Source organism: Eptatretus burgeri, chromosome 8, assembly GCF_056783735.1.
Source record: "Eptatretus burgeri isolate ZD-2024b chromosome 8, Ebu_testis_v1, whole genome shotgun sequence".
NCBI lineage: Eukaryota > Metazoa > Chordata > Myxini > Myxiniformes > Myxinidae > Eptatretus > Eptatretus burgeri.
In genome coordinates this window covers 102,058,522-102,070,806 of record NC_140968.1, presented here as the reverse complement: position 1 = coordinate 102,070,806, position 12,285 = coordinate 102,058,522, and the positions used below count along the sequence as shown (strand labels likewise).

General features: G+C 45.6%; 1 protein-coding gene across 1 annotated transcript in view; it reads right to left on the bottom strand.

Moving 5' to 3' along the window:
• The window catches only part of LOC147022440 (protein NDRG3-like), a 94,663-nt gene that overhangs the window by 32,028 nt on the left and 50,350 nt on the right, over positions 1–12,285 (bottom strand). The window contains exons 9-13 of the mRNA XM_085893327.1: positions 8,904–8,960; positions 8,544–8,647; positions 7,739–7,798; positions 6,342–6,393; positions 6,101–6,148 (exon numbers count right to left, since the gene is read on the bottom strand). Coding sequence (XP_085749453.1) covers positions 6,101–6,148; positions 6,342–6,393; positions 7,739–7,798; positions 8,544–8,647; positions 8,904–8,960 — 321 coding nt within the window. The remainder of the gene's footprint in view (positions 1–6,100; positions 6,149–6,341; positions 6,394–7,738; positions 7,799–8,543; positions 8,648–8,903; positions 8,961–12,285) is intronic.

Below are 12,285 nucleotides of genomic sequence, written 5' to 3'. Positions count from 1 at the left end.
GCATCGGCCATTCTCCTCTCCCGACCTCGAGCATCAACATTCCCCCCCCCTCCATCCCCGCCGAGATAGCGCCGGTAACCCCGTCCGTTCCCGAACCCAACCGTGGTGTCGACCAACCAACACGTGCCTGCGCAATGCACGCCTGGAGGAGCTCACCGACCATACCACGGGCACGGAGTCAGGCGCGTTACGCGGACATTGCGGCTCGCTCGCCATCGCACCACGAGGGCGCGGGTAAGACCCCTTCGTTCTCGTGGACCTGGCCGATCACCCAGGTCCCACGTTCATTTGGTCCACGGACCTGTCTGCCTCCTTGCCTGTGAGGGTGGCTTGTGTTTTCTTTGCTTTTGGTGTAAATGCGTGTGTGTGGCGCCAGTCTACTAAGAAAACCTGTATAAGTGCTGGTACGTTGCGTTATTCGGTAGTAACTCTGCGTATTGTTCTTGCTTTGACTCTTATGGGTGCATTACTGTATGGCTGTAAATACGTGCTTGTCTGAGTGTGAATAAAAGTGCTTGTCAAATTGTTTCCCATTTCGTTGCGTCCTTTCCTTCGGTTGAAAGTTCCATCTTGCATCACGTAAGGGATTGCTAGTGGGTTTAGACACCCAATAAATAATCTGAACCATCGAGGTTGACGATAACTCCGCTCGGTTATCCCTGCAGCACGGAACGAGCCGCTTAATCGGTTCGTGTCCGAAGTCGACCTGCGGCGTGGTACAACTCCTCGGTACGCTACCCGCGCGGGTACTTAGGTATATCGACATTCGGCGATTCACCCTATTTCACGTGGGTCGAATGCGGACCGAGTTGTGGTGAGGTTACACCCCACCTGTGACTGGCTCCTGGCGGTAGTTCCAGGAGGGTCACGACTGAATTGTCCATTCCAGTGGGCGACGCGTCGCGATTCGAGTTACGTGGCCGATCGCACGCCGGACGGGCCAGAATTCGTAACTATATATATATATATATATTGTTGCGGTCTTCGCGCCCGCCGGCGTGCTGACGGCCACGTAACTCGAATCGCGGCACGTCGCCCACCGGACGGACAATCCAGTCGTGACCCTCTCGGACTAACGCCGGGAACCAGTCACGGGTGGACCTTTCGGTCTCACCGCGATCGAGCCAATCAGCCCCCGCGTGGGATAGGGTTGCTCGCCAAATTCGAACTACCTAAGTACCCACGCGGAGGGTAGACCGGGCGATCGCACCTCGCCGCAGGTCGACTTCGGACACGGGCCACTTAAGCGACCCGTTCCGTACTATCAGAATAACCGAGCGGTGTTATCGTCGACCTCGACGGTTCGATTAATTATCGGGCGTATTCAGCCCACTACCAACCCTTTACGTGAAGCAAGATGGAGATTCAATGGAGGAAAAGACGAAGCGAAGCGGGAGAACAGTTCAACAATAAAGCACATTTATTCGCGACACACGGGAAGCACACAAATACAATTCCACCAAATGCACACAAAAGAAAACACAATTCCATTTACACAAAAAGCAAACATAAAAGTGAAAACACAGTGCAGAGCTAATACCGACTACCGAGCACACGGCAACACTTATACAATTCTACTTCACAGACGGCGCCGACAACACATACCCAAAACCAAGGAAAAGAAATCCCCCACGAATGGGGTAGGCCTGAGGCCGAGACCGGGTCGGGCCTACCCGTCTGGTGATGAGACGCGGAGCGGCGATGGCCCCGCAACCCGCGGGCCTCGTGGACAGTACCTGGCAGGGGGTGGGAACGGGGCCCCCTTGGTCGCACTATCTCAGCGCGGGGGGAAACAGGAGGGGGTTGCTGATGCTCGGGGTATAGAGGATCTTTATTATATGCGACGAGCGTCTCCACCTCGGCCAGGTCGCGCTGGCGGCCTCCCTCGGGCGCGCAGCTCCTTGCACGACGCGAGCACCCCCTCGTCCGCCCTCGCCGCCTCTCCACAGCTCCGTCCCCTCCGTTCCGACTCCAACGCACACGACGAGCAGCTCCACCGCCCGCGAAGTCTTGACTCTCTGTCCGTTCTTGTTTGCGACTCCTCGTTCTCGTTCTGCTGACTCTCTCCTTACTGACTCTCTCGTTCCGACTTTTACGACTCCTTTGACTGACGAACACCGTCCTTTTATCCCCCGTAACTTCGCCTTTGACCCCCTCCCTTTGACCTTTCAACTCGCTCCCCATTGGCCCGAGAAAAAGTGGGCGTGAAGGCTTTTTGATCCACAAATTTGCATATATCGATCGCCCTGGGGCTGGGGCCAATTCGCCCCTCGCTCACCGATTGGACGGCAAAAAGTGGGCGTGTGTCGTTTTGGATCCGTTTTTGAAGCAGAAAATCCGTGATTTTGTACACGCTGTTCAACGTGCGCCCTACACGAGTCCAGCATCGGTGCCCATGAGTGGCGCGAGATGACGGTGATGCGATGGTGGCGAGTTGCGACGGTAAAGGTCATGGCGGTTGTGGTGAAGCGGCGTTGTGGTTGGTGGTTGTTGTTGTGGTTGTGATGGTGGCGATTGGTCCAAAATAAAGATAGTAAAAGAAAAACGGCTATCCTGAAGAGTCGCAGCACGTATAAATGACATGTATTCCCACTAGACAACGGGTTTGGGCCTAACTACACATGCACTTACCGAGATACCTCACCTAAGGGACCTGAATGGTGGTTTGCGAATCTGGTAACCACAACAATATATATATATATATATATATATATATATATATATATATATATATATATATATATATATATATATATATAGGGCTGCAAAAGTAGGTATGCAGTCAGGATTATACCAGTATTACCAGTATTATAACTTGTGGAGTGCGTGAATGACGGGGGCAAACAGTTTGAACATTTGAGGGATTAATATGTTTGTTATTGATATGTTTATTATTGGTATGTTATTATTGATATGCTTGTATAATCAATAAAATATGTTTTGTGTGCACGTTTTGTTTTTCATTACTGTATACCGACTTTTTCAGCCCTCCGTATATATATATATATATATATATATATATATATATATATATATATATATATATATATATATATATATATATATATATATATATATATATACATACATATACACATATACATACACACAAATATATATACACAAATATGTATAGATACATACATATACACACATACATACAATATAAATATATAAATAAATTGACACCTCCCACACTCCTCGAGCTGAAGAAGCTGCATAAAGCAACACAAGAAGGCCGACACAAGGTAAGCCCCTTGCCTTGTCAAACCATTTCCAGAGTTCCTCCACAGCTATAAAGGCGTTCACACATCGTACACACATGAGAATCCCAATGCTACACACACCCTCAGCTGCTGGACCGGTTTTATCGCTTATTGACGAATCAGCGACGGCACAGATAGCAATGCATACCAATGAGACTGCCAAGCATATACCATGTGCAAATGTCAAAAGCAATTAACACATAAGTAATAAAGACCCACCCACAGGTTTGAATGATGGGTTGGAATTATTTAATTTTAAATATTCAAGGTGGACTGGAAGATGTGAAGTTTCATAGCAAGAAGCGTCATTTTAAAAACACTACATGTACAAATGTGATCATATTGATTTATCTTCTGGGACGTTTCATTTCAACAGTGGAGCCTCGTGAATGCACCAGTCTGAAGCCTTGGCCTAGTGTCAGGTGTTCTTATATCTTCTTTATTTATTTGACATCCTACGGACATAAATAAACACTCGTTTTACTCTGTGCTTGGTGCACATCACGTGCAGTGAATTTCACCTCCATGTGCCATGTAATTAATATGCTTCTGTACACCACCCATGAGGCCTGATTTGCAAGTCACCGTCTACATTTCCAATAGAAGAGACGTAATTACTCTTTCATGAAAAATGTTTTTCGAGTTTTTTTTGTAATGAAAAATAGACCAGAGTGAACACACACAAACGTGTTGAAATATTGGCCTTGAAAATCCTCCTTAAATCGTCCTTTTGAAGGGGGGACAGACAAACAAATACACTGTCTTATATAGGTACACACACACACACACACACACACACACACACACACACACACACACACACACACACACACACACACACACACACACACACACACACACACACGAGCTGGAACACTGAATGGATCAGGATGCAACAGCACAAAAGGAACAACAGAAAGAGAGGGGGGAACACTGAGAACAGGGCCAAGGGATAAAATAGACAGAGATGGACAAACAAGGGATGTGGGTAAGGATGATGGGTCGGGGAGGATGCAGGGGGTGGATAAGATGGAGATATAAGAAAACTCTCAGGAAGTAAAAATAACTGGAGAAAACACTGGAGGTGTGGTGGGGTTGTTTAACAGGTGTAGAAAAGATCATGGTTTTTGGATTGGGGATGATCTGAGATTGTGATGAACAACGAATGGTCTTGAAGATCTGGAGGAAAGAATGAGATTGAAGAGCACCCTTTGCCTAATGTGAGCATTTCACTTCATTGTATTGCACAAAATGTTGATAGTCTTCTTATTACTATAATAATTTAATAGCCACAAATATGGCCAATTTTTGTTGGCCAAATTTTTGTTCCAAGTAAATCAATTATTATTATCTTTCCAACGAAGTAAAGAGATTATGATCTTTCCAGCTATAAAATAAATCGATTATTAGCGTGCCAACGGGACCATTTTTAGCTCAGTCCCATTTTGCCTCGTCAGCAACGGACTCAAGATGAGCTGTTGAAGTCATAACGATGTACTAACCCAAACCTAAACCTAACTCAGTCATTGAGTAGGTCATCAGTCTTTCCTTCCATAAGTCAGTCAGTGAGTAGGTCATCAGTCTTTCCTTCCATAAGTCAGTCAGTGAGTAGGTCATCAGTCTTTCCTTCCATCAGTCAGTCAGTGAGTAGGTCATCAGTCTTTCCTTCCATCAGTCAGTCAGTGAGTAGGTCATCAGTCTTTCCTTCCATCAGTCAGTCAGTGAGTAGGTCATCAGTCTTTCCTTCCATCAGTCAGTGAGTAGGTCATCAGTCTTTCCTTCCATCAGTCAGTGAGTAGGTCATCAGTCTTTCCTTCCATCAGTCAGTCAGTCAGTGAGTAGGTCATCAGTCTTTCCTTCCGTCAGTCAGTCAGTGAGTAGGTCATCAGTCTTTCCTTCCATCAGTCAGTCAGTGAGTAGGTCATCAGTCTTTCCTTCCATCAGTCAGTCAGTCAGTAGGTCCATTAACATTTTTTCGTTTTTTCCTGCTACTCCGAGGCAGCTCAACGGATCTTTTTGAAACTCGGCATGATGATTCATGATGTCGATGCACAAAAACTAATGGGGGCCTTTTGAAAATTTCCATTGAGTTGGTGAGATATAATTAGCTAATTAAATCAAAATGTAGTCAATGTTTGTACGTCCATCACCTATCCTGAGATTCAGTCAGCGATGTTTCCTCGTTATTAAATTTTAACCTCTTAATGTCATCAATGCCCTTTTGCTTTGAAGAACGGGAAAGAAAGGGGGAGGGGAGGACAGAGTTAGGAGGGTGGGGGAGAGAAGCAGAGGGGACACTTCTTTTTAGTCCTTTTCAGTCCTTTTAATACCCTTTCAACACTTTGGACCCCTTAAAACCCTTTAGAATCCAAATACCCTTTAGAACCCTTAGAGCTCAAAGACCATTAAGACCCCTTAGAATGCTAAGACCATGAAAACCCTTTAAACATGAAGACCCCTTAAGACCCTTTAAACTCAAAGACCCTCTAAACCCAAAGACCCCTTTAGAACTCAAATACTCATTAAGACCCTTCAGAACCCTTAGACCCCTAAGAGTCTGAAGAGTCCTAAGACTCCTAAGACTCCAAGAATCCTAAGACCCTTTACACCTCAAAACCCCTTGGGACCCAAAAGACCCCTTAAGACCCCAAAATCCTCCTTTATCACCCTCCATTAGGAGATGAGTGTTTGCCCCACTTGGGAATCTTCAATATTATTCGATGACAACAGGAACCCGTTAAAATAAAGCATGACAGACACACTGACGCTGGTCATTTTAGATAACATCGAGATTAATGAGTGAAAATGGATACAAAAGAAAGGTCTTCTCTAACCTTCAGAAGAGACGTCTTGGTTGGGTCCAGCTTCGAATTGCACTCCACCTGAAAATTGCACAATTGTTTTTCAGCAATCTCATTATTGCAGAGTGGGGTCGCTGTGGCCATTTAAAATTCGATTTAAACACTTCAATATCGTTTCAGTAAATCAAAATATAGTTTAAAAGAAAAATAATAATAATTTTTGATTCTCAGCAGAATAACAAGGACAAAGAAAGAGGGCACAGGCAAGTCTCACCACGGCATCCCCCACATTCGATGAGTCTCCCACCACAAGCAGTGCTGGACACCTAGCAAAGCACGAGAAATTAACCAACATCCTTCATTGAACATGTAAATCAACTGCAGTGTTAAACTAGAATGGCACTCGTTAGAGCGCGTACCTCCGCAAGCTGAACAGTTGACATTTTGTATCCGCCGATAGGCCGGATCTGAACCAAAATCAAATTGGCTTGTTCTCGTCACCTAACCAACTCGTGCACCTAGTTTTGTCATAATCCATTCATAACTTTTTTTGAGATATCGTGCTACATGAATCGTTTTTTGGCCCTATTTCTCAATGGTGAAGAATCACTTAAAAAAAAAAAAATGTAATATCTCGTATCCTGATCCAGATTCGGATCCTCACCAAAATCTAATAAACTGGTCCTTCTCACACACCCAACCTCTCCAGCAAGTATGATCCACATCCATCCAAAACTTTTTGAGACATCCTCTTCACAGACAGACAGACAAACAAACGGACAGGGTTGAAAACAACCTTCGTCCACCTTCGGTGGCGGAGGTTAAAACCCAAAAAAAAGGAAAGTTCTGCATTACAAAGTCCAGTCAAAAACAATTGCCAGACTGTCAAAATGTGTTGTTACAAGGATATTTGAAACAGTAGGCCATTTGGCCCATCATGCCTGTGCTTTATCAGCACCACATTAATCCAACATAACAGTTTATCTACTTATTTTCACTGGTGGAGGAGGTGGGAGAGAAGGGGACGGGAAGGGGCGGTGAGGAATGGGGATGGGACAGGCACATACTCGGGGTATTTTTTATTATTATTACGATAGCTTTTTTTGGGGGGGGGTATGAAGATGGTTGTCGGGTGACAAATTACCGAACACCAACTCGCACATTTACCTATCGACATGACTCTTACGGAGACATCACAATCACCATACAGGTATCCAATCATCCAACCATCCATAAGTCAGCGACCTATCCTTCCTGCCAATATCTGTGGAACACTATCTCCAATACTTCCAGGTAACTATCAAATTCTAATTTAAACTTGTCGACTTTTACTGCTACCACTACCTTTCCAGGGAGACCATTCCATGCATCAACTACTCTGAGTGAAAGACCCTTGCCTTACGACTGCCTTAACTCTCCCCTTCTTCTTTACTCTCGGCCTGCGGCCCGTCTTCTCCTCATTGTCCATTATACTGAAAATTCTCCACTTATTTTGATGACACGCTTAATCATCTTAAACTTCTCTGTCTGTTGTTGCTGTTGTTATAAATCTGGCCATTTGTTCTGGTGTACACATCACATCACTTCTTTGTTTAAATCATTCACAGATACCACCGGCAACAAAGCCAGAGAGTTTTGATCGCCACCAACTCTCCGAACAAGCACTCATACCTGATGGTGTTCAAGTTTGCACTCGTCGGCGACGCCTTCTGCAGATCCAAATCTTTGCGACTGAGAAATGAACATAATCGGAGAAAGGTCAAGGAATGGACAAACAATGTTTCCATTGAGGTGAGAAATACAAAAATATATTCACAAACAAATGTTAAAGGCATGTATAACATGCAAGTGACCATTTTGAATCATCACACCACTCAAATAAGGGTTAGGGCCGACAGGATGGCCTGGAGGTACGCGCACTCACCTCTAAGCTGTCTAGCCTGGGTTTGAATTCCGTTCCAGTTATATACTGTCATCCCGGTGTTTCACAGGCAGGGCGGGCGATTCATCAATGTGTGTACCGTCCCTCGGATGAACGTCAAATTGGGCATCCCGTCTGCTAGCATTCATTGGTGGACGTTAAAGATCCCACGGTGCCCTTCACGAAGAGTAAGCGAGCTATCACCGGCACCCTGCCCAAACTCCAAATTCCTGCTCTAACCAGCAGAGGGCACTGCATCAGCGGCAAAGCCGCACCCTCACCAGTGATGCCAACCCGCAGCCCTGTGCTACATACAAACGAAGAAGGAGACCAGGGTCAAGCACACAGGATCCTGTTAGTAACACAAATAGTAGGTTTCTTTTTTTTTTTTTAAGTGGATGAATTTGCCTGTGGCTATTGACATTCACCTGCAATCGTCAGTGTTTCCTCTCCCTCCTTAAAGCTGAAAAAAGACAAATTTGAAAAGCCATTCCCAACATACGGTAACTACCCTTTACCAACCGCATGTTGAAAGGGCACAATTAGTTCGCATACCTGTTGTATGCCCGGAAGAACAATGCCAGGTTGTAGTGGTTTATGTCCTGAAGAACGTGCCGGCGACAATTCTGCACGAGATCACTGCTTTCGTGCAATTCTGTCTGAAAAAGTCCAACAAACGATGCTCTGGAGTTACGGCCGCCACGTCAACACTCTGCTTCAAAATGCTCTTCCAGGGCAAAGAGATCGAGAGCAAAAATCATCAAATGGCACTCGGTTTCAAAACATCAATCCTGCATTGAAATACTTCGAATGGGACGACAGTTAAACGAACAAATCGACAAAAGCAATTCATGTACAAAGGCATCACGTCGAATGAAGAAGAAAAGAAAAAGAAACACACATCGACAAGCTTACCTGCGTGAAATGGTGATTCAGAACCACGTCGACGATGGTGTGTGTCATTTCGGACAACTGGAAGTGGCAAAGAAAATAAATAAACAAAAATAATACAGTAAAATAAAAATTAAATCACCCATTGACCTTCTTCAACTCCACTTTAATGGCAACATGGAACACAAATGTGTAACGAGGGCAAGGAAGCGAGCAGGTGACAACAAGACCTCGTAAAGCTCCGGTAACTGGCTCAGGTTTGACTCGCCATCCTTTTATCATACAAGTAGTTGGTTCGCGCAACTCTTTTCCAAAGCGAACAACTCGGTCGTTCGGTAGATGTCGAGCGATGTCGTCACACGGGTAATTTGCACGATCGCGGTACGGACGTACAGGTGTCACGTCATTGTGCATCGAGCGTGCCCCCAAATCTTTTCTCTGGTGAGGAATGCAAGTTGGCTCAACTGCTGGCCTCGTGTGATATTTCAGCAATTTGAGAGACGCATGGTGGTTGTGCGATGAGACCAGATTGGGAGTGGGAATGTTGGAGGTGGATGGGGTGGAGTGCATTCTGATATCAATAACATTTAAACGGAAACCTAGAGGTTGAAAAAGAAGTAATTGAGGACAAAAGAAAGTTCATCAAGAGGTGAGCATGGAGATATGTTATAAAGCAGGTAGCGACGGAGAACAAGTCACAGCTCCCTGCTTGCCCTGCGACTTACGTCGGTCGCTCATTTGCAACTGTTTTCTGTGCTTTCGGAAGTTTCGCTCCCGTTATCTCAACACCGATTGGATAATTTAAAGCTCGTGGCATGGCCAAACCCAAAGTTCACGCGGGGACCATGCGTTTCACTGTTCGTTATGACCATGGATTGACCCAGTTCCAGTTTGTTAGTCAATTTAATTCCGTCGCACGGAGTCTCGGTTTTCAAGTCGATCTTGGTTACCGCATTTTTCGGTGTATAAACGGCACTTTCTGTCATCAAAAAGGTCAAAGTTGGGGTTGCGGTTAATACACGGGTATAGAAATATATATATATATCTTAAAAAGGATCAACACTGAATTTTAATTACATTCCAAATGAACACTTTTGTAGAAGTCAGAATTGCTGCTAAGCTCAATTCTGCCTTTTAAATTTTGAAAATCGGTTTATATGTTAAGAGTTTGTCCAGCATTTTGTTAACCATGCGTGGAAATTAAATCAAGGCACGTTCAGAAACGCCAGGAGACACCCGGGGTTGAGGTGCGTGGCGTATATAGAGGCTCGTGGCTCGAAAAATGCCATGAAACACAAAAGAAGAAGTAGAACACCTGTCCTCGCTTCAAAAGAAGAATTATTCACGATAGCTCGAGTCGAATCACGGAACACCCCCCTCAAATAAGCTTGCACGCAATGTGACAATAAATACTCCTGGTCACGAGAAGGACCAATTCAGCGTCATGCTCGCCTGCACCACAGAGGGCGGCAAGCTTCCCATGTATGTCGTGCTGAAAAGGAAGACGATGCCCAAAGACAAGTTTCCAGCAGGCATCGTTGTTCGTGCGCAGCAGAAGAGGTAGATAGAAGAGGGACTGGTCCAGGACTGGCTGTGCACGGTCTAGAGTAGTTGGCCGGATGGCGGTCTCTCCCGACGACGGAGCATGATCGTCCTGGATGTGTTCAGTTGTCAGATGACCGACGACACCAATGCGCTGCTTCATCGGACCAACACCGATCTCGTCGTCATCATCGCAGGCGGGATGACATCACCCCTGCAGCCCCTGGATGTGTCCATCGACGAGCCGTTCAATGACGGGCTGCGTCGCTGCTGGTCCGACTGGATAATGAGTGGGGAGAAGACCGACACCAAGAGCGGGAGGATGAGAAAGGTCGACCTTCCGATGAACTGCGGCTGGATCTGTGGCGTTTAGCTTCATTGTACATTATATTGAATATGCTATCACGTGTGCTGCGGAACACAGCATGACGTCATCATGCAGATGGAGGAGGAGTGGTTCGTGGCTGGAGTGGTGGATTAAACGGATCGCTCTTGATGTTCCTTGGCGTTGTGGCATTTCTCCTGCTTCCTTCATCTTGCAGATTACAACACGATCATCAAGGTGTGGGAGGAGATACCATCATCAAGTGAACGTTTGTGAAATGCTCCATCTCCTACAACATGGACGGCACAGAGGACGACATCATTTTGGAGGAGGTGGCTGCAAATGACGGTGACAGGGACGTGGACTTGCTCTACCCCGACTTGGACAAGGCGTTACATGTCATCTTCAACGAGGAAAGCATCTACGAGGATTTCCTCGGGTTTAGCTGAAAAGCTTCATCAAACCCAAACGGCCCTTTTCAGGGCGACTGATCCAATAGAAATGTGCGATACCGGTGTGAATCCCTTTTCTCACTTTTTCTCGGAAGAATAATAATACTATTTACAGTATTTAAAAAATAAGAAAGAAAAATAAACAATCATTGGTATCCTCAAGTCTCTCTTCAACTTCTTGAAAATGAGAATAAGACTGTTCGACGAAATGAAGCCGACATGGGAGTAAGCGTGTTGATACCGCCATCATTTTGCTCCGTACAAAGTTCGTGTTCAAACGTGTTTAGATGTAGATCAGAAAATGAAATGATCAATATATTCATTTCTTTTGAGGGTGAAAAACATGGGTGCGGTTAATACACGGCCGCGGTTGATACACCGGAAAATACAGTAAGTTTGTGTTTATGGGTTCAACCGAGCCAGTTGTGTTCCAATTTGCTCACAAGTTTCTGGAGTTAACGGCATTCCTTTTCAATATGGGTGTTCATCTTCAACTTTTGGATACAGTCGAGGCTCGTGGAAGAGATAGAACACACAAGGGTTCAGCACAACAAAAGGAACATCAGAAAGAGAGGAGTGGGGGGAGGGGGGGAGAGGAGATGCCAACAGCAGGGATGAGGGACTAAATAAACAATGTTGGAAAACAAGGGATGAGCGGGTACAAATGGGGGGGGGGGGTGGATAAGATGGATACAGAGGAAAATTCTGAGGAAGGAAAAACTGGGAATTATAGTAGTTAAACGGGATGTAGTAAACATCATGGTGTTGGATTGGGGACGATCTGAGATGGTGGTGGACAGCTGTCTTGAAGACCTGGAGGGAAGAATGAGATTGAAGATGTGGAAGTTCATTCAATGGGTGAGGAAAAAATAGAAACAAATGAGTGGAGGTGAGCAGTGATCCTGGATTTGGGTCGTTTCACGAGAAGGGTGTTGCTGGCGGACCGTGTGAACTCTACAGAAACGTGTGGGGGGGGGGGGAGGACGACGACAAAGCACGGAAAGAGCAGAGTGTGCAAGACCAGAAAGGAGGCAGTGGAAGACAGACACCAACTTGTCGATGATGTGAAAGATTTGATCATCGACTC